General features: G+C 53.1%; 10 protein-coding genes across 10 annotated transcripts, besides 1 other annotated feature; 6 read left to right on the forward strand and 4 right to left on the reverse strand.

The window, feature by feature from the left end:
• Positions 1 to 1,022: 1,022 nt before the first annotated feature.
• CCOS01_05775 (BAR domain-containing protein) lies at positions 1,023 to 2,501 on the reverse strand (the record flags this gene model as incomplete). Its single annotated transcript, XM_060453952.1, has 3 exons — positions 1,023 to 1,045; positions 1,110 to 2,355; positions 2,466 to 2,501. The coding sequence occupies 3 exons, from the start codon at positions 2,499 to 2,501 to the stop codon at positions 1,023 to 1,025; spliced, it is 1,305 nt and encodes a 434-aa protein (XP_060315724.1).
• A 1,104-nt stretch (positions 2,502 to 3,605) lies between these two features.
• Positions 3,606 to 5,326, forward strand: CCOS01_05776 (cysteine desulfurase IscS; the record flags this gene model as incomplete). Its single annotated transcript, XM_060453953.1, has 2 exons — positions 3,606 to 4,706; positions 4,904 to 5,326. The coding sequence occupies 2 exons, from the start codon at positions 3,606 to 3,608 to the stop codon at positions 5,324 to 5,326; spliced, it is 1,524 nt and encodes a 507-aa protein (XP_060315725.1).
• Positions 5,327 to 5,607: 281 nt separating this feature from the next.
• Positions 5,608 to 5,673: a sequence feature (Short protein (CCOS01_05777, KAK1530674.1) was converted to a misc_feature.).
• A 1,063-nt stretch (positions 5,674 to 6,736) lies between these two features.
• On the forward strand, positions 6,737 to 7,346 carry CCOS01_05778 (uncharacterized protein; the record flags this gene model as incomplete). Its single annotated transcript, XM_060453954.1, has 2 exons — positions 6,737 to 7,033; positions 7,101 to 7,346. The coding sequence occupies 2 exons, from the start codon at positions 6,737 to 6,739 to the stop codon at positions 7,344 to 7,346; spliced, it is 543 nt and encodes a 180-aa protein (XP_060315726.1).
• Positions 7,347 to 8,318: 972 nt separating this feature from the next.
• Positions 8,319 to 8,708, forward strand: CCOS01_05779 (uncharacterized protein; the record flags this gene model as incomplete). The annotated part of the gene is made up of 1 exon (XM_060453955.1): positions 8,319 to 8,708. The coding sequence occupies one exon, from the start codon at positions 8,319 to 8,321 to the stop codon at positions 8,706 to 8,708; it is 390 nt and encodes a 129-aa protein (XP_060315727.1).
• A 609-nt stretch (positions 8,709 to 9,317) lies between these two features.
• CCOS01_05780 (uncharacterized protein) lies at positions 9,318 to 10,091 on the forward strand (the record flags this gene model as incomplete). Its single annotated transcript, XM_060453956.1, has 1 exon — positions 9,318 to 10,091. One exon carries the CDS (start codon positions 9,318 to 9,320, stop codon positions 10,089 to 10,091), a length of 774 nt encoding a protein of 257 aa, XP_060315728.1.
• A 598-nt stretch (positions 10,092 to 10,689) lies between these two features.
• On the reverse strand, positions 10,690 to 11,413 carry CCOS01_05781 (carboxymuconolactone decarboxylase; the record flags this gene model as incomplete). Its single annotated transcript, XM_060453957.1, has 3 exons — positions 10,690 to 10,742; positions 10,797 to 10,842; positions 10,922 to 11,413. 3 exons carry the CDS (start codon positions 11,411 to 11,413, stop codon positions 10,690 to 10,692), a joined length of 591 nt encoding a protein of 196 aa, XP_060315729.1.
• A 1,277-nt stretch (positions 11,414 to 12,690) lies between these two features.
• Positions 12,691 to 16,235, forward strand: CCOS01_05782 (FACT complex subunit SPT16; the record flags this gene model as incomplete). Its single annotated transcript, XM_060453958.1, has 5 exons — positions 12,691 to 13,032; positions 13,143 to 13,227; positions 13,290 to 13,411; positions 13,469 to 15,074; positions 15,130 to 16,235. Coding segments are annotated over 5 exons (3,261 nt in total), but the record flags the coding sequence as incomplete, so codon positions are not given.
• A 941-nt stretch (positions 16,236 to 17,176) lies between these two features.
• On the reverse strand, positions 17,177 to 18,820 carry CCOS01_05783 (LEM3 family/CDC50 family protein; the record flags this gene model as incomplete). The annotated part of the gene is made up of 7 exons (XM_060453959.1): positions 17,177 to 17,291; positions 17,354 to 17,516; positions 17,570 to 17,911; positions 17,967 to 18,360; positions 18,416 to 18,512; positions 18,580 to 18,616; positions 18,721 to 18,820. 7 exons carry the CDS (start codon positions 18,818 to 18,820, stop codon positions 17,177 to 17,179), a joined length of 1,248 nt encoding a protein of 415 aa, XP_060315731.1.
• Positions 18,821 to 22,315: 3,495 nt separating this feature from the next.
• CCOS01_05784 (cAMP-dependent protein kinase regulatory subunit) lies at positions 22,316 to 23,556 on the forward strand (the record flags this gene model as incomplete). The annotated part of the gene is made up of 2 exons (XM_060453960.1): positions 22,316 to 22,801; positions 22,855 to 23,556. The coding sequence occupies 2 exons, from the start codon at positions 22,316 to 22,318 to the stop codon at positions 23,554 to 23,556; spliced, it is 1,188 nt and encodes a 395-aa protein (XP_060315732.1).
• Positions 23,557 to 23,860: 304 nt separating this feature from the next.
• Positions 23,861 to 24,549, reverse strand: CCOS01_05785 (breast carcinoma amplified sequence 2; the record flags this gene model as incomplete). Its single annotated transcript, XM_060453961.1, has 2 exons — positions 23,861 to 24,450; positions 24,513 to 24,549. The coding sequence occupies 2 exons, from the start codon at positions 24,547 to 24,549 to the stop codon at positions 23,861 to 23,863; spliced, it is 627 nt and encodes a 208-aa protein (XP_060315733.1).
• Positions 24,550 to 25,983: the final 1,434 nt, after the last annotated feature.

A 25,983-nucleotide genomic window follows, 5' to 3' on the forward strand; every position in this document is an offset into this window, starting at 1 on the left:
AAAGACGCAATGATACCCTCGGAGTCAGGGGTCAACGGGCTTCCATGGGTATTGGGCTCCTGGGGAAGAAGAGGTCACGCCGGCCGGCAGCTTATAGATGCATACGTAAATACAATTCTACCAGACCTCGACAACTTGCATATATATCCCAGTGCTGTTTATGCACCCTGCCGATTCCGAAAAGGCTCCTGTTTCTCAAATTGAAAATTTCAATGCAAAAGGGCGCGCCCTGGACCACGACTGGACTGTTCAATCTTCAAAGACTTGCCATTCACACCACCGCCGGCTGGGATCATACATGAAGCTATAGGCAGGCTGAGCCGCAAGCGAACATGTTTATCGAGGCTCAAAGAAAAGGGGGTGAAATACCAAGAGGAGAGTGAGCCTCATTTCTCGGGTCTCCCCCGCCTCCCTGTACTTCTGATACGAGACATTTGGGAACTGTACAAACCAGCAAAAAGCAAATGGCCAGCTCTCTCATGTGGAATCACGCAATGCTTACAGCACGCCGATGATGCTCGCAGAATTGAGAAAGCTCTTGTGATTTTTGACAACACAACAATTGCAGAATCGTTTGAAAAAGGCGTAGTAGGTATGGGATCAGAAGGCCATCCTTTGCTATGCCACCGCCTCCGATGCCGGTCTCTCTACACCGAAAACCTGGAGAAATAAAAGTGAGGCGACCAACAGACTCGTGTCACATGGACACTTCTCCCAGGGTAAAAGCAAAGCGACGTCTCTCCTCAGCCTTTCTCCCACCCCTCCTCCCTTCCCCTACATTCAAGTTTCCCTCATTTTCTCTCCCTTTGCCTTGGCTCCTCTCTCAAGTGTTTTCCGACTCGAAATAATGGGGCAGTCCCTTCTGCGTACGCCGAAGATCCCAAATGCAAGTATTTCGCGCTTCCCTTTCGATGCCCTAGCAGTTGTTCATTAATGTGCCTCTGCGGCACAGTGTATTTGGGTGAAGATCACAGGTGTCGATCGTTATTGGTGGGTTGGGAGTCTCTATTAGTCGCTCCCACTCAATTCAGTTTCACGTAATTCCCTGCGCAGAGAAAGTTAGTCTTTGTCTCTATTCAAGTTTGTGCTGGCCGGTGACAAAAACTCACCTGGGAATTGCCCAGTCTTTCCGTTCAATCTACCTTGCCACCACTCATTCTCGTTCTTTGTTCTGCTGATGATCTCGATGACATCGCCCGTCCTGAAGCTCAGGTCGCCCTCAGCTTGTGCAGCGTAGTCGTACAAGGCGGTGACATGTTCGGCCGCGGGCGCTCCGCTGAGTCGGCTGGGTTTGGGCTTGGGCGGAGGAGGCTTTGACTTTGCTGCGGCAATAGCGGCGAGTCCTCCACCAGAAGTTCCGTTCGTGGGCGGAGGAGAGTATGGAGGCGGCGGGTTCGCGTCGGCAGTTTCTCCTTGCTTGGTGTAGCCACCGTACTTTGTGGGCGCTGCTGAGGTTGTGGAGGCAGCTGAGGAGGAAGAAGGTCCAGCGGTAAGCAGGTGTTGAGGCTTGCCCTCGATTGCGGGACGGCCGCCGTATTTTACCGGACGTCTCTGACCAGTCGTCTTGAACTTCACAATGGATAGTTTCTCCGCCTGCTCTTGAATATCACCTCGCTTCTTGTGGAATGCCTCAAGTACGTCGAGCGTTAGGTCGAAGTAGCCGATGTCGCAGTGTTGCATCTTCTCGTGCAACGTATAGAAGATGTTGAGTTGCATGTAGTAGAAGGACTGGAAGAGAGGTTGGATGAATTGTTGCTCGAGCGCAAACAGGCGCGGCAGTTCCTCCTTGAGAAGATCGTTGAAGTAGTTGAACTCCTGAGTCGCCTGCTCCACGTCGTTCTCCGCTTTCCACAGAGCCTTTTCATCCTTGGCATTCCGATCCTTCTTGTCCTGCAGCTTCTTCAAGGTTTGTCTGTGTCGGTCGTAATCGAGCTTCTTGTGTTCGCGCTTCGCTGCTGACTTGCGAATGACCTTGACGACATCGAGGAGTTCGTTGGCCGGGCGAATAACCCTACTTTCTATCATCTCCAACTCTGGCGCAAGAGTCTCCTGCAAATCCTTGACGACGGCCTCGTACTCTTCGCAGGCACGGATACCCTCGGGGTTGCCGCGAACCTCCAAACTGTCGGGATCCGACATGCGACCGGAAATAGGTTTGTAGATTTCGGTCATGGCCTTGCTGAATTCGATCTGATGGCTGAGCATGCCGTTGATGGCGTCGAAGTATTTCTTGGACTCATCGTGCAATCGCTTCGTCTCGGTTTCCAGCTCTTGAAATCTGCGCTCGGAATCGATGTAGACGGCATCCTTTGTGTGCTCGCCGATATTGAAGCGCGACTTGAATTGCTGGGGCGCCTGTTTGTCGTGGAGAAAAGGAGATCAATAGTCAGCCAATTTTTGTGTTCCGTCTTCACGTCACCACGCGGAAGGCACGGGAGGACCCCTCATTAAGTGGACACACGTACCCGAATGACGCTTTTCTGGAAGCCCCGGAAGCTCATGGCGGGGTGATTTTGTGGTGGTGATGTATCGGATTAGGTACTTGAAAAGTTCGTGCCAATAAAGGGCAGAGAAGGTGGTATCGTAGGCTGAAGGTTTTGACGAGGGTCGTCGCTGCTTGAAAGTTGAGGGTATTCGACGTCCAACCTTATGAGGTGTGGGCTCTCGCAACCTGATTGTCGCTGGTGACGACGTAGGCGTGGCTGTGTCAGTCAGCTTCTGCGCAGTGTCGCTTGGCTGTGGCGCATGAGGTGCCGAAAGACAGGAGCTAAGGCGCTACTATGCAGAAGCTAAGGTACCTAAAGTAGGTGCCTGGCGGGGTCAGCGGGAAGAACGGAGCACTGCGACGTGGGAAACAGATGTTTCGCGATGATGACGCTGCGATTTGTGGATGAGAAAAAGAATCTCAGAAAAGGGTTGGAGAGAAGGAAGGGGATGGACTTGAGGATATTCGGAGCTTCGGTTTGGGAAATTGAACAATGCAAAAGGAAGAAAGGCAAGTGGAATACACTTGCTCGGTCGCGGCGAAAGCGGTGGAAGAGCAGGGCGACTCCGAGAGCCCGTCTCTGCAAAGATCCTCGTCCCCAGTCCGGCCGCATTCAGCATTTCAGCAAAGACCCAATTCACTTTGTCCAAGTCCTGGGAGGCCTGCCCGTTTACGTTTTGTTTAGCTAATCATCCTTGAGTAAGGGCATGTTAGGTAAGGCACATCATGGCATGGGAAGGTAAGGACCAGGTAGGGACCGTCCCTTTGCAACCTTCGGCTTCTCTGCCGCGCCCGCCTGTGCTTCTTGACCCTACGAGGCGCGGCCCAATCTTGGGCTGCTGCTTTTTCGGGGGTGTCGGTCCTGACAGGTGCCGTAGCCGAAACCGCCTCCCAAAAAGGACTGCAGCTGAATAGGGAACGTCATCCTACCGATCTGGCCAATCACGGCCCGTGTGTTTATCCCCGACCCCGAGGCGGTCTCCGATGCAATTTGTCACGAAAAAAAACTACCCCCATCCTGAGTAGGGTAGCTTCTCCTCTTTCTAGAATTTCTCTTCCTTTTCCTCTCCCTGAAGCTCGCGTCCCTCTTCTTCCCTACGCCATCAACATCAAACACATCATGGCTAGCATCACATCATCCGCCTTCAGGCAGGCAGGTCGCCTTTGCCGCTATACGCAGGTGCCGGGTGTTCCCTCACGAGGCATTTCCTCATTATCAAGGGTGGCGGTTGCGCCAACCCACAGATTATCTCAGCAGCGCAGATACGTCTCGGAAACGAAACGTGATAATGCACAGGTTAACATCGAAACGGCCATCAAGCTTGACAAGAAAGACTTCATCGATGTTGTCCCTCAGTCTCCCGATGCTTCAAATGTCATGGTTAGCCCCATGGCTGAGGTCCTGAAGCAAGTCACTACGATGGAGGAGGGCCAGCGGCCCATCTATCTCGACATGCAAGCCACGACTCCCGTCGACCCTCGCGTCCTCGATGCCATGTTACCGTTCATGACTGGTATCTACGGAAACCCCCATTCGAGAACGCACGCATACGGATGGGAAAGTGAGGAAGCGGTCGAGGAGGCTCGAGGCCACATTGCGAAACTTATCGGTGCGGATCCCAAGGAAATTATTTTCACGAGTGGCGCCACCGAGAGCAACAACATGAGCATCAAGGGAGTCGCAAGGTTCTTTGGCAGATCTGGAAAGAAGAAGCACATTGTCACTTCGCAGACGGAGCACAAGTGCGTTCTTGACAGCTGCCGCCATCTTCAAGATGAGGGCTTCGAAGTTACATACCTCCCGGTCAAGAACTCTGGCTTGATCGACATGGATGAGCTAGCTGCAGCGATTCGTCCGGACACTGCCATTGTCAGCATTATGTCTGTGAATAACGAAATCGGAGTTATCCAGCCATTGGAGGCCATTGGAAAGCTTTGCCGCGAGAGGAAAACGTTCTTCCACACCGATGCTGCACAAGCTGTCGGAAAGATTCCCATGGACGTCAACAAGATGAACATCGACTTGATGTCTATCTCCTCACACAAGATCTACGGCCCCAAGGGCATTGGAGCTTGCTACGTCCGCCGCCGGCCCAGAGTCAGACTTGACCCTATTATCAGCGGAGGCGGACAGGAGAGAGGTTTGCGAAGCGGTACTCTCGCACCGCCACTGATTGCTGGCTTCGGCGAGGCGTGCCGCATCGCCTACGAGGAAATGGAGGTATGTTCAAGGTTTCATTCAGTTCCCTTTCCCCAGCCTACCCATATGATGATTCGCTCCTACATGCATGGCTTTCTGAATGTCCCGTGACAAGGACGTCCATGTTGAAAAATAGCAACCTGTCTGACCCTATCCTAACTCTTCTGCTCTGTTTATGGTATCTTGCATCGATACACAGCAGCTAACAGTTTTATCAGTACGACTCGAAGCGTATCAAGTTCTTGTCTGACAGACTCCTCAATGGCTTGTTGTCGCTGGAGCACACCACCCAGAACGGCGACCCTGAGCACTTCTACCCTGGATGTGTCAACGTTTCGTTCGCCTATGTTGAGGGCGAGTCTCTCCTGATGGCCTTGAAGGACATTGCACTGTCTTCTGGTAGTGCCTGCACCTCTGCTTCCCTAGAGCCCAGTTACGTTCTTCGTGCTTTGGGTAATAGCGATGAGAGCGCCCACAGCAGTATCAGATTCGGTATTGGCCGTTTCACCACCGAGCAGGAGATTGACTACGTTCTCAAGGCAGTCAAGGAGAGAGTCGACTTCTTGCGCGAGCTGAGCCCGCTTTGGGAGTTGGTGCAGGAGGGTGTTGACCTCAACACTATCCAGTGGAGCCAGCACTAAGGGCAGTATGCTCGACATGATGCACACCTGCCCATCAACACCTGCACTCTTCAGCACTCGACCCTTGTGAGCCCGTTGAGGATCTTTGCAGGAAGACACCCGAGTCTTTCCTACCCGGAGTAGCTTGTATTAAAACCCACATTTGAGATACCTTAACAGCCAGCCTTTCGTTTTTGCTCAGGGATATTGGAGTTGGGATCGGGGACAACGGAGAGTTGAGATACTGGTCGGAAAGACCAGATGCCGGCAAGAGCCGGCACGGCGGCAATCGGCTGTTTTTTTTATGAAGAATTTGGCCTGTATACTACGGTTGTGAGCGACCCCAACAAAAGAACTTCTCTCAGCATGAATCACAATAGAGAAGCTTCGAGCTATGGACAAACACGCAAGCGAAAGCTCCATGTGCTGGCCGACGGTGTCGCCTACAAGTGACAGTCTGGTATACCTTGTGTAAGCCTTGACATGATTCCTCAGGTGCCACGGTTCTCTGCAGGAACATCAAGTATGTCAAGAGTGCGTTGTGTCAAACCGCCGATCAGTGTAAGCAAGCTACATGGAGCAAGCGGAATGTCACCGGTTGTCTGGCTTCTTCAGCGGTCTAATGCAAGGATGAATTTGCCTTGCACTACCTACAGCACGAATGCTATATTGATACCCTACTTGCCCAACCACGATGGCATAGACAACCTAGGAGGCAGGCAGATAGGCGTTGTCGTTGCGGTATGGTCATGTCTGGCAACTTGCAAGTTGGGGGGGACAGCTCTTGCCAAGGCGGGCGGAAGATGTGCATCATCAACCATTCCTCAAATGGTAATGTGTCGGAGAGGGAAGGTCCAGACTGGTCCTCATTACGTCTGTTGTGGGCTCACATGGCCTACCTTACGCAGTATGCAGGGCGTCTCATGTTTCCAGACGAAAAGCGTGAAGCCTGAAAGTGTGTTGGGAATTTGGGGATTTGGGGGGCACGAGGAAAGGGGCGACGCCGCGACGATGGCGTGGTCGTTAGTCCGGAAGGCGTGCAGTCGCAAAATGACATCATGGAAGGTGCGCAGGGTACGAAGCTGCCCCTCCATCCCGCGTTTGTCCTCCACAATGACCCAAAGTGGCCCCCTCCTCTGCTCTTGCAGCCACAGGCACCATCTCCAAAATGACATCACACCTCCAGCTTCGTCTGGCAAATGTCATCGCGGTTGCCAGAACAATGGCGATTCACATGCTCCCTGCCTAAGAAAGTGGAGGAGTCTGGACGTGGTTCTCTCCATTCATAAATACCATCCATCCTCCTCAGCAGCACTGTCTTTCCTCTCCCACATCAACAATTCACATCATCCATCAAACGCAACCTACAAGCATTGCACATTACTTAATCAATCAGACTCATCAGAGCAATCAAACCACACAATATTCACCATGGCTGCCAACAACGACAACACTTCCACCCTCAAGTCGTACGTCGACTCTGCCACTGGCGCTGCCCAGAATCTCCTCGGCTCTCTTACCGGCAGCACTGCCGATCAGAATAAGGGAGAGGCCAAGCAGGACAAGGCACAGCTCGAACACGATGCTTCCCACGCTACTGCTAAGATTCCCGGCTTCACTGCCACCGCTGGTGGTGTGACCAAGGACGACCCCGATCGTGCTGGCGGCTCCTGGAACCAGACCGTCGGCTCTGCTAAGGAGACTGTTGGTGGTCTTGTCGGCTCCGAGGTAAGCTTGTCCACAAATCCCACTCCCTGTTCCATAAGCACCTAGCAAGCTGACAGCGTGGCTACAGAACTTGAAGCAGCAAGGTCGTGAGCAGAACCTCCAGGGCCAGGAGCAGGAGGCCAAGGGCCAGCTCAACGATTACACCTCTGGCATTGGCAACCGTGTCCAGGGCACCATTGGTGGTGCCGTCGCTGGCCTTACCGGCGACAAGGCTGGCCAGGCACACTACGAGGGTCTCCACGACACAGGCAAGACTCAGCAGCGTGGTGCCGAGCATGACATACAGAAGCAGGCCGAGGCCAGACAGCACTAAATCCAGCGCCAATTGGCGTGGAGCATGGCAGGATTGAGGACGCAGATGGAATTTGATACCCCTTGCACGAAAATGCATATCCCCAGATAGTCCTGCAGGTAGAGATGAATTGACTCATCAACCTCACTCGATCGTACCTTTTTTGATGTGACAATACGTGATTTACAAACTCAATCCAAAAGTAAGCACCCCCAGAATATGTTGGCATCGAAAGGTCTAGATAGGGAAAGTGGATATGGGGATGTTGACATATTCTCCACTGCTCCGTATTTCCATGCAGCCTGGGATTAGATAGGTCGGTGAGGTGGTTTACACTCGCTCCGATATGTCTCCTGCTGCACATCTTGATGATGGCAAACCCGGGGGTAGGTTTGGGAGTAGACTGATTTTCACATTAAACCTCAATGTCGATGTTGTTCGGCTTGCCCTCCCGAACTTAACTTCTGCCTATATTCTGGCCGCGCCAAAAGGTTACCTTGAGCGTCCAATTGTTGTGGCGGCTTGGCTAGCCACTAGCACTCATCATGCACCTACCGGTGATCCAGTGAGCTAAACCTCCCCGCTGACCTGAAATGCAGAACAAACGCAGCGCAAGCGCAAGGGTTAAAAGTCAGTAAGCCATTCAACATACAAGTGTCCAGCCTCTTACATGGCTGGTGCGTGGAGCCAAACAGAACCCGCAGGTTGCAGTGTTCGGATGGCACATTATGGCGCTTCCAAAGTATGTAAGGTACCTGACTGAAATCAAGGTACTGGAGACAAGCGAACACACCTGCAGCTGCACACTTTGATTACACCAACTTGTAACTATGCCTTCCATGCCTTTTATTTTCTCTCCATCACGATTTCGGCTAGGCAAATCGCATCAGCACCAGCACCAGCACCAACAGGAACAGACATGCCGTTCCGTCCTCGCCTCGTCCCAGTCGTCTCATCTTGTCTCGCTCGCTGACCGCCAGACAACCCCTCATCATGGAACTTACCCCTCGCCCATCGCCCACCGCCGTCCGCAATGCTGGGTTCCAGGTTCCAGGTTCTAGCCCTTCCCGTCGCGTCTTCTACCGCCAAAAGTCACAATCCGCCCGAGGGTTTCTCCCCTTCTTGACACCAGTCGGTGGACTTTGCCCGCGATATGCAGCACAGTGGGTACGCACAAATCCACCCAAAGAAGCCCCGAAGACGAGGGCCGCGATGATGAGTGCTACTGTTGGTCACAAGCTCAGCCCTCGACTTCCAAGTTCCCACCGTCTAGGGCAGAAGAAGAGCACCGGCCCCATCGGATCGGTTCTCGAGCCACGTTCGGGCCACAGTGAAGCCATGCTGGATACAGAAGTTCACCCTCGTCTGTCCAGTGACAGGTGACGCTCCAATATGCAGCTGCAGGGGAGACCACCAACCATGGGAGCGTCGCATCCCACAGTCGACGAGCAGGACCCGTTAGGAGCGACCTCGGTGCCATTTATTGGCTCATGCCGCCAAGTGGCTACACCTCACGAGCAAAAAGATGCAAGGGAGGCCGCATCCAAGAGGGGCAGGAAAAGGCAAGGAAGAGGAGGCATTATTTGATTGCGCTGCATCTGGAACCCAACTTACAGACCCTAACGTCGTACTGGCGCGCACAGCACTGCGCGGAGCGGAACGACCAACTCCTGCCGTCGATGGTCATGACGGGAGTACAGTAATACCACCGCGAAGCCCTCCATGCCCTCCTTGCCCTCCTTGCCCTTCCTCCCCTCCGATTTCGTGTACACACTTCAGCCGTCATCAACGTTGCCTACTCCCTCCTTTCACATCTCGACTGTGCCGTCTCTCTACTTTGAAAACACTGCCTTTGTCCGTCGCGAATCACATCCCTGTGTAGGCCTACGCATACTTATTGACGAACAACCCTTCCGTCGCATCATGGTGCGATAGTCTCTCGCCATTTGACCCGCCACTTACACTCTTCTCTTACGTGCTTCGCTCTCCGCCATGGCCGAGAACGAAGCGCGCCAGTGGACGTTCGTCCTCATTCTGACCGCGCTCCTCCTTTCCCTCGTCGTACTCTCCCAGATCCTGACAACGTATATCACTGCCTATCGTGTCGCTCCCAACGAGATCACATCTTTTATCGATGCCGTCGACTTTTCGGTCGAGGAGAACGAGAGCTACGACCGCGATGTTGCTAAGGTTCAGCGCCTTGAAGATAAGCTCCGCTTAGGTCGACTTCTGCGCGAGATCCAAAAGGGCGGCGATGACCTGCGTGAAGAGATCAACTTGCTGCTTCTCTCCGAAGACACCACTTCTCTACGCCTTAGCGCCCGCCTTCTCTGGGCGAGCAAGCGCCGCGATCTCGAGGAGCGTGTGCGCCGGCTGGATCTCGTGAGGATGCGCTTCCTCGTAGTATACATGGGTGTGGTCGCGGATCGGGCAAACGTCACAGCAGAACGTCAAATGCCCGTCGCAACACCAACGACACCGCAAAGAGACCCGGAAAAGACACCTGTTTCCCCTTTCACGCCCCCAATGACCAACCTAAACGCCCACTTGACGCGCGCCTTAACGGAGGAGATTCGAGAGCGGCCGCCGCTGCGAAGGCTAACTACCCAAGCTATCGGTCATCGCGAGACTACGCAACCCGGGCACAAGCTGGGGTGGGCGGGTGTGGTTCAGGAACTGCAAAAGAGTCCCCGGATGCACAAGCGACGCTCCTCCATCGAAAGATCCATCGAACAAGAGTTGGCCAACTCCAAGCTGACGATTTGATACGGCGATGGATTCAGGGAGTGTTGCTTGCGGCAGACATGGGGAAGCGTCGAAATTCTATAGACGGCACCTACACTTACGCAAACTACGACGAAGAACAATTTACCGGCTTACGACTACAGGTTACATGGCACTAACGACGTATGAACACTTGCATATGCATATTGAACAGACGACACATTATCTGGTGGCACTCAGCTTGAGGCCTCGGAAAGGCATCTTGGGGGGGCATCATTGGCAGACCATCTGTCAGCTCTCCCACGCCCGCAGTGAAAACTGCGGGCACGAACTTTATGAAGAAAATGGAGGGGTCACAGGCGCAAGGCGGGCACGGAGGTTCACAGGAGTCTCATGGGAGGTTCATGGGAGGTTTAGGGAGAGGATTGGGGATGAGGAGAATTTTTACTCTTTTAAACCGTTTAGCAGGAGGATTTACACATCACTTCACTTAGATGAGATACCCCTTTTTCACAGCATTATTAGCCCCATGGCATATTTACACTACACTTGATCAGCTAGTCTTTTCATTTTCCCAATTCAGTACAAGATCCCCCGGCTTAAGCATACTATTTTGATTATGTCTTGTGTGTTCTTTGGCTTAGTGGGAAGACAGAGCCACATCGTCAGGCCCAGTGCTGTTCCTCTCACCGACTGCTTGAATATTAGAATCGATTCGACATGAAGACGTAGAGGGTCCCATCTTACCATCGAGAGCCACCAGGAATCTGCTCACACAGTTATAGCACGCGACCTGGATTCGTTTGTTAGCTTCTCTCCTTTCCCAGCCTCAGCCCCTTCTCATCCCCCCTTCGCCCGAGAAAAGAACTAACCGTCGTCGTAATCTCCACCACCTCCCTCTCGTTAAACAGCTCCTTGAGCTTGGCAAACGTCTCGTCCTTGACCCTAACGTTCCTCGTCATCTCGTCCGAGTAGACGAGCACGGCCCACTGCTTCTCGCTGAGGTACAGCGCGGGGCGGCTGGCCAGGTCGAGCGGGGCCTCGGTCTTGATGGCGTCCATGCCTTCCTGGGAGACGCCCGCGGCGACGGCGAGGGGCGCGTGGTGGCCCCACTCGTACCAGGCCTTGTTGACGACGGCGACGCGGGAGATTGCGAGCTCGCGGAGGTCGGCGGGGATGGTGGTCTGGGTGCGGACGGCGCCGAGGAAGGAGTTCCAGCCGTCGGCGACGGGGGGCGCGTGCAGAAGGGTCAGGTCTAGGGCCTGGAGGGGACGGGGCGCGCGGCGGGCTTGGATGCGGGAGACGATGGCGGCGTCTTCGGGGGTCGTGGTTTGGGGAGGGTTGGGGACGTAGGGGAGACGCATTTTGGATGGTTTTGGGGGGGTTGCAAAGGGGGAAGGGTTTCTTGGTGATGGTGTTGTGAGGGGTATGGTTGGCGTCTTTCTGGGTTTGAAAAGGTTGAGGAACCTTGAGAACGAGCTCATGTAAACCGATGTGGTTGGCGGTTTTGATCTGTGAAGTGATGATATCTTCAAGACAGAAAAGTGAGGTTTACGAAATGCCTTCTTTTATTTCATCCGAGGGGTTCACGCGGGGTTGCGTATAAGTCCCGTCTCCACATCCCGAAAATCGGGCGGGCCGAGCGAGCGTTCTTTCCCCCCTCTTGCCAAATTTCTGGGTCTTCCGGTTGAATGCTGTCCCGGCGCGATGCCGGTGTCGCTTGGGACACCCGACTGTAGCCTGCAAGTCTCTCAAGGAACGGTCGGGCGATTCGGCAAGGCACTCTTGGGTACGGATACTTCCTTAACGTGTCGGTAACAGGTGGGAATCCTTTTTTTCAGTGGAGAGCCGTCTCGTTTATTTCCCTGGGGGATTGGGGATGACTTGCATGGAAGAAATATGGAGTTGAGTCTCTGCATCTCTGCAGAGTCACATTGGAAAGGCGTATTTGATCAATGTTGTTATGCCATCGAGAAGAGTCGAGCACTAGACACTGTGAAAATGGTATTCATTGATCATTGTCAACCAAATTACCATGTCTACACTTGATTATAGGATTAGCTGGAGCGAGATAGATCTGGTGTTTCCCAAGACTTAGGTTGACAGTGACCTGTCCTACTTCTGTCCCTACGGATGCTTTCTTGCGAGCACTTGGTCTTCGTGAATGGAAGTACCCGGCTGTCTGGACCTCTGATTTTGAGTCGCTGGTGCTCTCAGCAACAATGCTACCTGTGCCCTGCTCGATCTGTTGCGCAACGTGCTGGACCTGCTCCTTCCCTCTCTGTGTTTCTGAGGATTGGCTTTCTTCGCTGCCGCCTGAGAGAAATTCCATGACGGACTTCGCAAAGAACTCCAGTTCAAGGTGCAGGCCCGGGCAGGAAGCTTTGACGTCAACCTGCCCTGCCAGTTGCACAGCAATTACCAACTTACCACTGACACCAATTGGTACATACCTTAGGTCGCCAAAGCTCCAACTCCTTCAGCACATTTCGCGCTAGCTCGCCACCTGAACAGTGAACAGGCCCAACTCACCTGCTCCGTACCCCCGCAAGCTTCTCCACGCTACCTTACTCCACCAACAATCGCGCCGCGACCCCCAGCAACTTGCAGCCAACTGACGTGACTGCCTACGAACCTTAGGTGGGAAGAAAGTGAAAGCGCGAGGCGGGTCACGTGCAGAGCTCCTACCTCTCCCAATTTACGCGGTGGATTTTTCGGACCTCGCGTCGCCAGCGGCAACCTGGAACCTTTCGTTCTTCACCCCTTCTCTGCCAACAAATCCGTCACTCACTACGCAGCGACGATGGCGGAGATCAAGATCGACAACAAGGCCTTCCACGAGCGCACTTCGCGCCTCGCCAGCGCTTGGAAGAATGACTTGCGATCCAAGGATGGCAACATCTTCCACGGCGCCTCGTCCATCGTCGTGATGATGGGCAAGGTGGAGGAGGTCCCCGAGCTGCACAAGAACAACGCCATGCACGTTAGTCGCCTCCCTTCCAATCCGGGACGACACGGCAATTTCCATTGTGTTTGCCATCGTCACCATGCAGAGATCAAGAGCTGACTTTCTTTTTTTTTGTGCGCAATTAGTTTTGGCTTCTTGGCTACGAATTCCCGACGACGATGATGCTGCTCACGACCGAGAAGATCTATATCCTCACGACTGCGAAGAAAGGTGAGGAGTTTTCGCCATCACTGCGCCGCACACACAGCGAGCGTCAGCTAACTCAGTGACAGCGAAACATCTGGAACAGTTGAAGAACGGTCGATTCCCTCTCGAGGTTCTCGTTCGAGGCAAGGACGCCGCAGAGAACGAGAAGCTTTTCGTCAAGCTCGCTGAAGTCATCAAATCTTCGGGCGTAAGTCGTTGCTACGTGCGGCCAACATCGATCGTCACTAATCTAACCGTCCCGCAGAGCAAAGTTGGCACCATTGCCAAGGACACCTCCAAGGGTCCCTTCATCGAAGAGTGGAAGAAGGTTTTCGCCGATCAATGCAAAGACATCGAAGAGGTCGACGTTTCCCAAGCCCTTTCCCAGCACGCCTTCTCCGTGAAGGACGAAACCGAGCTCCGAGCCATGCGAACTGCTTCCAAGGCCTGCGTCGCCCTGATGACCCCCTTTTTCCTCGAAGAAATGTCGGACATTCTTGATAAGGAGAAGAAGGTCAAGCACAGCGCACTGGCAGACAAGGTCGACAAGAAGCTCGACGACAACAAGTTCTGGAAGACGGTTGAGCTTCCAAACAAGACCAAACTTCCTGCAGACCTGGACCCCGCACAGCTGGACTGGGTTTTGGGCCCTCTTGTGCAGAGTGGTGGGAAATACGACCTGAAGATGAACTCGGAGAGCAACGACGATATTTTGCACCCCGGTACTATTGTTGCTGCTATGGGCTTGCGCTACAAGTCGTATTGCTCGGCTATCGCGCGCACGTATCTCGTTGACCCCAACAAGTCGCAAGAGAGCAACTACAAGCTTCTTTTCAACATCCACAACATGATCCTCAAAGAGGTCCGCGATGGCGTCGTTATCAAGGAGGTCTACAACAAGGCCTTGAGCATGATCAAGGCCAAGAAACCTGATTTGGAGAAACACTTCTTGAAAAACGTTGGTTGGGGTGTCGGTTTGGAGAATAGAGACCCGACCTTGATTCTCAACGCCAAGAACTCCCGAGCCCTGAAGGATGGCATGACTCTTGTCATCACTACCGGTTTCAGCGATATCGAGAATCCTCAACCACAGGACAAGAGCAGCAAGATCTACTCCTTGGTCATCACCGACACGATCCGTGTGACATCGAGCGAGGCAGTCGTTTTCACCGGAGATACTCCCATTGACGCGGATTCAAATTCCTTCTTCTTCAAAGACGAGGAGGAGGCTCAGCCTACGCCCAAGAAGGAGAAGAAGGATTCTCGAGTTGGTGCTGTTGCTACTAAAAACATCACTTCTACGAGATTGAGATCCGAGCGGACAACCACAGTCGATGACGATGCGGACAAGAGACGCCGAGAACATCAGAAGGACTTGGCGTCAAAGAAGCAAAAGGAAGGTCTGGCGCGCTTCTCCGAGTCTACTAGTGGGCAGAACGGCAAAGAGGTAAAGAAGTTCAAGCGCTTTGACTCATACAAGCGCGACAACCAGTTCCCTCCCAAGGTTCGCGAACTACAGATCGTGGTTGATGCGAGAAATGACACAGTGGTGCTTCCTGTCATGGGCCGCCCTGTGCCGTTCCACATCAACACGATCAAGAATGCCAGTAAGAGTGATGAGGGCGACTGGTCGTTCCTTAGAATCAACCTTCTCTCACCTGGTCAGGGAGTCGGTCGCAAAGACGACCAGCCTTTCGAGGATGCGTCAGCCCATTTCGTCAGAAGTCTGACGTTCCGGTCGACGGATGGCGACCGCTACCAAGAAATCGCCACCCAGATTTCCAATATGAAGCGGGATGTGAACAAGAAGGAACAGGAGAAGAAGGAGCTGGAGGATGTTGTCGAGCAGGACAAGCTCGTCGAAATAAGAAGTAAGCTAGCCCCTTCCTTGATCGCCATGAGAAGCCTCCTAACGAACTCTGCTAGATCGCCGTCCCGCTGTGCTCGACAACGTCTTCATTCGCCCTGCCATGGAAGGAAAGCGAGTTCCTGGTAAGGTGGAGATCCACCAGAATGGTATTCGATACCAGTCACCGCTTAGCACGCAGCAACGCGTCGACATTCTGTTCTCAAACGTTCGCCACCTATTCTTCCAGCCTTGCCAGCACGAATTGATCGTCATCATCCACATTCACCTGAAAGACCCCATCATGGTTGCCAACAAGAAGAAGACCAAGGATGTGCAGTTTTACCGCGAGGCGACTGATATCCAGTTCGATGAAACAGGCAACCGCAAGAGAAAATATCGTTACGGTGATGAGGACGAGTTCGAGCAGGAACAGGAGGAGCGTCGTCGCCGTGCCGAGCTTGACCGGCTGTTCCAAGGCTTTGCCCAGAAGATTGCTGAGGCTGGCAAGAACGAGAACATCGAAGTAGATGTCCCCATCAGGGACCTTGGCTTCCACGGTGTGCCTTTCCGAAGCAACGTCTTCATCCAGCCCACCACGGAATGCCTGATCCAGGTCGTCGAGCCGCCTTTCATGGTCATCACATTGGACGATATAGAAGTGGCTCACTTGGAACGTGTGCAGTTCGGTCTGAAGAACTTTGATCTGGTTTTCGTCTTCAAAGATTTCACGAGAGCACCCTACCACGTCAACACTATTCCAGTAGAGTTTCTCGACCACGTCAAGGAGTTCTTGGACTCTTCAGATATTGCATACTCTGAGGGTCCCCTCAACTTGAACTGGCCGACCATCATGAAGACGGTCACGGCTGACACCCACCAGTTCTTCATCGATGGTGGTTGGTCCTTCTTGCAGGCAGAGTCCGATGACGAGGGCGAGGAGTCTGAGCCTGAGAGTAACTTTGAGATCGAGTCTGACGAGCTTGACGAGGCTTCCGAATCGAGCGAGGAAGACTCCGATTTTGGTTCAAACGTCTCTGATGAGGAGGATGACGCCGAGATGAGCGATGAAGACGAGGGTGAGGACTGGGACGAGCTCGAGGCAAAGGCCAAGAAGCGCGATCGAGAGGACGCTCGTGGCGGTGGTGACGATGACGACCGCGGCCGCAAGAAGAGGAAGCACTGAGCATTTGGCTCGTGGAAGGGCACCATTTGATGAGAAATGGCGAATCGTAGGTACACACGGAAGCGTTTTCCATGCGTGCATTGTTTTTGGTATCAATTGTATTATCAAATTTGTTGTGTAGGCGTCTAGGGTGGAGAGAGTATGGAGAGGTCCTTGGTGAACGCGGGCCGCCTCTTGCGGCCTTCAAGGCGACGGAACAGATAGCTTTCTTATTAATCCATGATGATTCCCGGATGGATATGTTCGGTCCATTCCTACCTTGTGATTGCATCATGAAGTCCAGCGAGTGTATCCTTTAATTCTCTCTGACATCGCTCATTGACCTCGAGTAGCGACGCAGTGCATTCCATGAGCACGAGTTTTCCAAATGAAACTGATTTAATCATGCATCGAAAGAATAATTTGATGGTCTACCTGACCCTCAAGCCTCGAACTCCAGATTCCCTCGGTAAGCTAAGGAACGTTTTTGGTTTCTGCTGGTTGCCTACCTCGCCCTCCCTTTTTGAGGGGGTCTGAAAAAAAAGCTCATCATGCAGGGTCGAAAACCCAAAAAGTTCATGAAAGGAGAAAGCAGAATAAACAATGCGCGTCCTTGACCAGCCGGTAAAGAATACCATAAACAAAAGTCCCCCTTCCTGATCCACTCCTCGGCAGCGGGAGATGCTTTGAAGGGCGGGGTTTCCCTCGTTCAGTCGAGGCCCCCGTTACTCGTACAATTTCATGTCATTCCGTACAAAAACGCCGCGATGCTAGCCTTCCAAATCAATGCTGCGTCAGCTTGCCCAGCCTCACAAATGCGACAGGGGGGAAACGATGCGTTGGCCCCCAGCTGACGACGATGCCGTCACACTGTATGCCAGTCTCGTCGATGTCACAGAAGGTTCGGTTGAGTCAGATGCTGCACGCGCACGAAGAGGGCGCAGCGACTCATCGCGGGCCTTCTAGGCTTCGCCGGGTCGTACTTCGCGACCTGAAGCCATTGCCGAGCTGGGACCGGCACCCGGCTTGGAGCCAGGGGCGTTGTTCCAGGAGAGGTAGGTGTGGTCACCAAGCTTTCTAGGTGGGTTATCAGTATCGAGATTTTGAAGGGGCTTGGGACTGCAGCGTGGCTTGCTTACCTCGGCTTGATGAGATGGGTAACAGTGAAGATCACACCTAGAAGGATGCACATGCCGCCGACTACTATGTAGGCGATACCCAGGAAAGGGTTTCTGCCACCCATGATCGTTCGCGTGGTGATAACGATGGACTTGCTTCCCTTGTACTCAGTGGTTGGGAAATCTGTGTCTGGGTAAGTACTGAACAATGAGTCGGGTTGTTGAATAGATACTTACTATCGGTGATGTTAACCTCGTACGTGCCGGCCTTCATCGTCTCGTCGTCGTTGCGCTGGTAGAGCTTGCTGAAAGTTGGCAACCCAGCAGTCCTCATCCAAACCTGGAAGGCCTGCCACTCGGCGATGTTTGGCGGAGGGTGCTCAGTGGTGTAGTTGGGGTACCGGACTCTCCAGTTTGGCGGTGGCACGACATCAGCTGGGTCGTACTTGGTTTCCCCATAAAGATCAGCGTCGGACGCCCAGGCGATACCCGAGTTGTTCTTCATCGGGTATATCGAGTCCTCTTGGAGCATGCGGGGCGAAGTAAACGTATCGTTGAACATGGAGTTCGCAATCAGACCTGTTGCTATGTGAATATGTGATCTAATGAGCCAGTAGACTGCGTAAAGACTCACCACAAGGATAGTACGGCTTCAGGGCATCCGAATCCCACTCCAGGGGCTCACAGGAAGAGCTGTTCACGTTGCTTGCGGACTCGGCATTTCCCTTGAGCTGCTTGTCGTAAAAGGAAGCGACATAACGTCTGTGGTTCTGGTAGAAATTCGTCAGGTGGTAATAGAACAGGACAGGTGGTCCCATATCCTCAGGAATTCTGAATTGAATTCTGCATTGCTTCGCCTCGTACGTAATCGGTCCGTCGGTGACATCAACGGTTGTCACAGCCCACTCGGCATTCTTCGTCTGGTCGTCGCTCTTAAATGCAGTGCTGATGTATTTCGAGTCCATTTCACCGAGAGTCGAGGTCGCTTCGGTGAGGCAGTTTGTGTAGTCGATGCGAATTTCCTTCACCTTTGAAGCGCGCGTTTTAGTAAGGGCTTTTTGGATGTATTAAGACTATGCTTACCTTCGCGCTCGCGTAGAGCAAGAGTCCACCGATCGGAGCAAATATGATTCCGATCGTGAAGAAGAGAGGGAGGACAGTCTTGGGCGTCAAAATCGGCCTGTAGCAGTCAGCCACCGAGATTCCTTTGCGACTAGTCGTCTCCAAAGAGCTGTTGCTAAACTTACTGCCATGCCTTCAACCGTTGTTGTCTGAATGCCGTGTCTGTTCAAAAGCATGTGTCAGTAGCATGATCTTCATTTCATCGTTTCCCAGCGATTCCGCGATTGCCGAAGGGAGGTTGGCTTCCTTCCGGGGCTTCCACATACTCGCTGGGCGGCGGCTCTTCTTCTTGTCTTCCTTCTTTCCAGTGTCATGTTGCGATTCGATGGAGTCGGCGTGGTTGACGCCAGGTGATGGATCGGGCATCTTGGGCAATCGTGCACTCAGAAGGTATGTGCGCGATTGATGTTGGTGATGTTGGCGATCGGTTGCTGTCAAGGAAGTCCAAACCAGAATGCGCTTGCCCGGACAGACAGGAGAGCCGGAAGTCAGCGTAATTGTGGCTTGGCATTGGGTGCGTATATTGGGTCTAGCGTTGTGGCTGAGCAATCCACTTCCTCGTCAACACGGAGCACTGGCAGCCGCCGTTCAGTCGTTCATTGGGCCCCTACAGATAATGCACTGTACGCAGTACCCCCGTGCAGTCCTCTGTACATGCGCAGACGTGGGACAATGGACGCAGCCAGTCAGTCGGAGGGAACAATAGACATCAAAGATGCCTCGAACAAATATAAGTTTTTTGGTACCACAAGATATGATTGCTCTTTGTAGTTTTTTGGTGAGCACCTGTCCAATTCAACTCCCAAAAGGTTTCTAAGAATGGAGCACTCGTAAAGAAAGATCCATAGCCCCACCGTAGTGCTTCTCAGTGACATTCAGTAATTGCTTGTCTAACTTAGGCATACAGAGGCGCGAACTCGTACCTTGAGAAAGATAGCCAGAGTGGCACACGGACGTCAAGAGATAGTGCAAAGTACTTCTACTCTGAGTGAACCAAGAAACAATTTACGGGGCTTCACATTTAAACAAAATTTTGCTAACATTTAGCTGTTTGTTGTGCACCCACCAAAAAAAAGCAAAATGTTCCGAAACCGAGAATCGAACTCGGGGCTATGCCTAACCTCTCATCTACAATGAGAGGGCATCATGTTGGCCACTACACCATATCGGATTACGGAATTTTTGCACAAGGTTAATGACCCATATTCCTACATTCATCTCCATTCGTCGCCCAGCCCCACATCTCGGACACTCGAGCGTCTCCTCCTCTTCCTGGCTTCAAATGACAATGCTGTTCGGGATTCTCTTCCGGTACGAAGGGCGATGTCGTCTTATTGGTGTGTCTTGAATTGTAGAAGATAAGTAGTCCCGGTTCTTCCGCCGGCCCTAGCTAGAACTCTGTCATAGTATCCGTACTTTTGTTACTTTTGGTCCCTGGCTGTCTGTCGTACGCTTGGTCTTCACTTTTCATCGTTGTCTCAGCTTACGGAATATGTTCATCATATGGCCGCCAGGTTGTTTTTGGTATAATTAGTCATGCATCATATTTCTCAGCCCTCGTATACCAGGCGGTAGCTGATGTAGAATGTAGTTGTAGAACGCTTACGTTGGAAGAGCACCTGATCCAATTGTAAGTATTAGCCATCAAGAGCTTTGAAGGGGAGTCTCGCCAAGGAACACTTACCACGGCTCAGGGACATGGACTTTGATGAAAGATGCTTCAGCGTAGTTTCCAGTGTTTCTAGAACAAGTCACAGAACATCCCAAATTGACTCTGTCTTATATCACACCTAATAGGCCATCGCTTGAAATGATGATTTCGCAAACAAACATGGGCCGTCGTAAAGCATCAAGGATTCAGCTGTAGGCGAGACTTGGCTGTCTGAAAAAGATTCGACAATGCGGCCTGGTGAAAGCGGCAGGCTGAGGTGTCGTTTAGAAAGTGCATCCTGAGACCAAGCAGCTCCCACAACTTTGGCTGGGAGAGGGATCGTTCCCCCTTGCCCGTACCCCTAAAAGGGTTGTACCGGCTTTGATCAGCGGGCTATCGAATGAAGGAGCCACTGGCAGGAGAGGTTTGGTGAGGGGCAATTGCGGGCGGACGGGGTAGTCCCACTGAAAGCGCCCTGAAATTCCACGGGAGGCCGTCCCCATGATGACATGGCCGAAACCAGGGGATCCAAGATGCCTCAGTGGGAGAGTACGTACCGGCCTGGATATCATCTGAGGCAAGGAAGCAAGGAGGCAATGGAATGAAAGCAGGCAAGGTGTCCTGGGATGCCTGGCAAGCCTGGATTGATTTGCAACTTGGGCCAGTCAGAGGCGTCGCTGAGAGCTGCACAGAATCGCAACCGAAGCGGCTTGGAAGGTGAAGCCCGGACACTTCGGGCTGCAGGGAAGGCAAGCGGCAGCCGGCCACAAGTTGATCTGTGCGCCTTCTAGAACTCTTCGACGGTCATGACTGGTCAACCGGGGCAGCAGGGCCCCTCAAAAGCTAGGACCTCACCGTCACCTTGTGGAAGGAGATGGGGACATTGAGGAGCAATGGAAGGAGGGAAGGAGGGGAGCACCTGCTTCTTTGCTGCTGTTGTTTGACTGGAAGCAGCGATGCGTCAAAGGCCCTCCGTGCCTCCTGCTTCTCAACCCCCCCACCTTCTTCCCCCCCATCCCAGAGCAATCCACGTCCCTAAACCGAACCCAAAAAGCTTCCCTTCCCTTGGCCTTTTCCACTTCTGCCATTCTTCATTTCGTGCTCTCATCACGTCGCCTCCTTCCGCTTCCCTCGACCTGAACGAACAAACAAGCGAACGCTATCCTCGTGGCCAAACCTCGAAACCGGACGACAGCACGAGAGCAATCGGCCACTTGCTTCGCCCTTCGTCTGTCCTATTTCTTAGCTAGCGGCATTCACGACCTCGACCTTACCGTACCCTTGGTTGCCTCACCGCACGAAGTTGACCAGCGACCCTCCCTTCCTCCTTCTCCTTTCTCTCACGTATTGCTCTCGGGGATCTTCATCCGCGTCTGAGCTATCAACAAATCTCCTTCCCGGTCCTGCCAATTCTTCGCTCTAGTATACGGTTGACAGTGTCCTCCTACCTCATTAGTCGGTGGCCAATATCACGAAAGCTAGCGAGCTCCCCGCCCAGATTATCACCACCCACTAGCTAGCTCCTCCCGCTGTGGTAAGTAATAGCTCCCGTTCATTTATTGCCACGCGCAGCCCCAGCCCAATTGTCAAGGCTAAGCCCATCAAACACCGGCCTTCCCTTGCTTGTCATCTCGCTTCAACAGCTTCTGCTTTTCGCAACCTTGTTGTTATCGGCACCGGACTCTTGATCTCCAACTTGAGCGTTCCCTGGTATTCATCTTATCCCATCTCTCCTTCCGTTGTTTACGTGGTATCTATTCGAAATCTTGCCACCCCACTACGTCAGAGCTCGTCCAGCCTGTTGAACACGATCCGCCTCATTTCATGTCCTTGCCTGTACCCTACGCAGTCGTTGGCCAGCGGTGTCCAGCTTGATTGGTGCAGCCTGAACGCGGGGACGAAGCATTAGGTGCTTCTTTGCATCCTGCTCAACGACCCCACCAATTTCACAACATTCTTTTATTCACCATCCAGCCCGAAGACCTCAGAGAACCTGGCAACCCTCCAACATTCCTCACACTACTGTCTGTACGTCGTGGGCCGAAGCTGATCTGAACACAAATAGTTCGCATACGGCTCTCTACCAAACTACTCGCTGTCAACGTCCTTGAACGCTGCGCCGATCGAACACCTTCCAACAGGCGATTCGTGACGGTCTATAGTCTCGAAACGAAAACATCCATCCTTGTACAAGTAGCTATACTGCAACCATGTCTGGCATGTTCAAGAGTCCTTTTGGGGCAAACGCCAACCCTTTCGGAGGACCTACCGATGGACCTCCCGCAGGAGGCAATGCCATTCACCGTGTAATCGAAGAGGAAGAGAATGATAGTGTTACTTCTCCGACATCACCAAATTTCGGTATGAATGCTGGAATGACTTTCAACGGCCCATTCGGCGGTAATGCCGCAGACGACGCTGCGCCTTCTGCGCTGAGAAGCCCACCGAACCCCGAGAGTTACCCTGCCCAGTACAATTTTGGCCGTCGAACCTCGGTCTCTGCTGAGTCTCTCAAGCCTAGTGCCGACACATACGACAATTGGTCGCCCCCTTATCACGAGAAGACCAAGGAGCAGTTGGGCCGTTTGCAAACTGCCATTGAGGGCAATTTCTTGTTCTCCCACCTGGATGAGGAACAGAGCGGCCAAATTCTGGGTGCGCTGAATGAGAAACCCATTCCCGCCAAGGATATCAAAGTAAGTCCAGTCGATATGATGATGCTTTGGAGCTTCCTAACACTCCGCCACAGGTTATTAGCCAAGGTGACGCGGGCGACTTCTTCTACGTCGTAGAGAAGGGGTCTTTTGACGTATATGTAAACAGCAGCGGTACCTTGCAGCCTGGCCCCGAGGGCATGGGTCAGAAAGTCGGTACCATCCAGGCAGGGGGCTCATTTGGTGAACTGGCCTTGATGTACAACGCTCCCCGAGCTGCGACTGTCATCTCTGCCGAATCTGGATGCACCCTTTGGGCGCTCGATCGCCTGACGTTCCGCCGTATTCTCATGGAGTCGACATTCGCTCGGCGACGGATGTACGAGAGTTTCCTCGAAGAGGTGCCTTTGCTGCAAAGCCTCACGCCGTACGAGCGATCCAAGATTGCCGACGCGTTGGAAACTCAGAAGTACGCCCCTGGAGAGACCATCATCAAGGAGGGAGACCCAGGTCATGCGTTCTTCCTTCTGGAGAGCGGCGAGGCCGATGCCTACAAGGGCGGGGTCAAGGAATCTGTAAAGCATTACAGCAAGGGAGATTTCTTTGGTGAACTGGCGCTTTTGAACGACGCCCCTCGCGCCGCTAGCATTGTCGCGACGACGGATGTCAAGGTTGCGAGTCTCGGCAAGAACGCCTTCCAGAGACTTCTTGGTCCCGTTGAAGGCATCATGAGACGGACAAAGTACGAGGAGGTCAAGACTGGTGTTGAGGAGATGGATCCGCTCCAAGCGGCCTGAGAGGAACTTGAAGATGTTTGATTTTGCGTATGATCCAAGATTGGATGGCAGACATTGGGAAGGTTGAAGAGGGTGAATGTCAAGATTCACAACGGCGTTAGGCGGAACCCCCTACCTTCGCTTCCTAAGAGACACGGCTAGTGACGTTCAGATACCTGTTAGTAAAGATTTTATTTCTTCCACGGTGCATGGACGTTTGGCGTTTGTGAAAATAAGTGTTCCAGGTGGTATCATTGGCTTGGTCTTTTGTTTGGTGCAGCTGCGGCGGCTGCCTCATTGCGATCTATGCAGAGTGCGGTGCGTCTCAGCCGCCTCTTACCCTCATTTCTTCTAGAACTTCTCGTCTCAATTGTTCGACCGCAATCTCAGTTTCGAGCGTCCTTCCAACGCCCTTCTTCCAATTCTCCTCCAGCCCCTTCATCTCTGCTGCTACTTCTTCCTGCTGGCGTCTCCGGGCGACGGTCAGCACGTCAATGAGACGCTTCGTTTCGGCGAGGTCACGCTCGAAGCCTTTCAGCTCATTTTCGAGTCCCCAATTGCCGATCAACCACGCGTTCTTTCCCCATTTGTCCAACAGGTTCAGATTTTGAGCACGAGTATCGAGGTAGGCGTAGGAAATATAGGCCTTCTGGAGTGAATCGGCGAGGCGAACACGATCTTCTGCTGTAGATGGTGCCCCGGAGTCGGGGAAAGGCTCTTGTGTTTGATAACGCTCGAGATCAATGGCTTTAAGGGGCTGTTTCGAGGCGACGCGGTCCAGCTCGAGTTCGACGAGGGGGGAGAAGGAGGGTTCTTTGTAATTTGGCGTAGGCGCCGGTGAAAAGGTGGATAGTTCAGCTCGGATTAAAGACTCGGCAGCTTCGCGCTCTGCTGGTGTGGGCTCGTCATCAATATCTGCGGGCGTAGTTCGTTAGTCGGAAGATATGCGCTGCAGGCGATTGGCATAACAAACGTACATGGCAACGACTCGTGGAAGGCGTTCAACGTAGACATTTTGTAAGTGCTTCCCCAACAAGGACTTCCTAACCGGAAAACAAGAATAAAGACAAATTCGGGTCTGTCAAGCGGTCCGTATTACCGGTGGAGGGGTTCGGAAGAGTTGATGGCATGGGCGATTTCCGTAGTGGTAGGTGTCTTTGCCGGTGTCAAACAGGCGCGAGGCTGCCGCGATCGTGGTTCAGAAATTTGGAACCTATGGACGCATTGACGCACTGACGCACTGACGCACTGACGCACATTGGATACCCAGATACCTTACCTTACTACGTAGCTGCCCGATAAGAGGATAAAACTGGCTACAAGAAAGACGGGCCCGTGCGTACATCTGGCTCTGTGAGATCGAGCGCACAGGCCATCCCGCCGTCGATCATTGGTCCGGGGTGCGAAGCTTGCGAAAGGTCCACTCACACAGACGCAACGCTTGGGCAGCCAGATTGCCTCGGCAGGCATATCAGCCCTCTCCAGCAGTCGACTAGCGACGCTTCAGCGCTAGCGGGCTGAAAAGGTCCCCTGGCTTTTGGGAACCCCACCCGCCATCTGCTGCCCCGAGTGCCTGGGCTGGACTCGCTCTACACAATCCGTCCCGACTTTCCAGTTCCATGAGAGGCGAGCACGCAAGACATCGATTAACTTGGCAGATGCATGATGGGACGACGCGGGGCCTGACGTGCAGGCATGGCGTTAGTTGGCGATGGCTTCTTGCCTTGCCCCACTGGGACCTTTCTTCTTTCTGGCCTTTCCTTCAACAGCGCTGGGCTTACTAAAAGGCTGACGCAAGGTGCTAAAAATCTGCACTTGCCTGATGAAACTGCTTGTTTTCTTTGACAGCAGCAAGCCTCACATTTATCCGAGAAACATGACAACACCAGAAACACCACAGAGGCGTCGACGACATCGGAATGGAAGCGTTCATTACGCCTTCATTCTTTCTAGACGGCTTCCACGTGGAAATTGGCCTAAGCAATCTCTCGTAATCTCTCGCAATCTCGGAATGAGCGTCTTCCACATAGTCTATCGCATTGCATTTCCACCTGTCGAGAACTATTTGATGTTTCCAGTGGGTTCTCCCATCGGCACACAGTATCCAAAAGAACGGGACGAATTATTTCAGCTAGAAAATGCACCCGCGTCCTAGAGTCGATCCACCCAAAAAAGTCATCGTCTTGACGCTTGTTTCCTGATCGCTCTTCATTCGTCGTTGCCGAAGCGCTTTCCCATTCCGTCACCAGTAAGTCGTGCAGGACGGATATGGCGGATGGTGATCCGGAATGCAACCCGGGGGCCTGGAGCAACCCAAGAGGCGACAGTCGCGAGACGTCGTCCGCCCGTCAGTGGTCCGCTATCCCAAGCTATTTGACCTTGGTGTTCCATCCGTGCCTCGCCCCCGTCGGACTATGGAAAAGTGGCTGTCACCGGCCTTGCCGGAAG

This window comes from Colletotrichum costaricense (assembly GCF_030867565.1).
Source record: "Colletotrichum costaricense strain IMI 309622 chromosome Unknown Scaffold_5.1, whole genome shotgun sequence".
Classification (NCBI taxonomy): domain Eukaryota; kingdom Fungi; phylum Ascomycota; class Sordariomycetes; order Glomerellales; family Glomerellaceae; genus Colletotrichum; species Colletotrichum costaricense.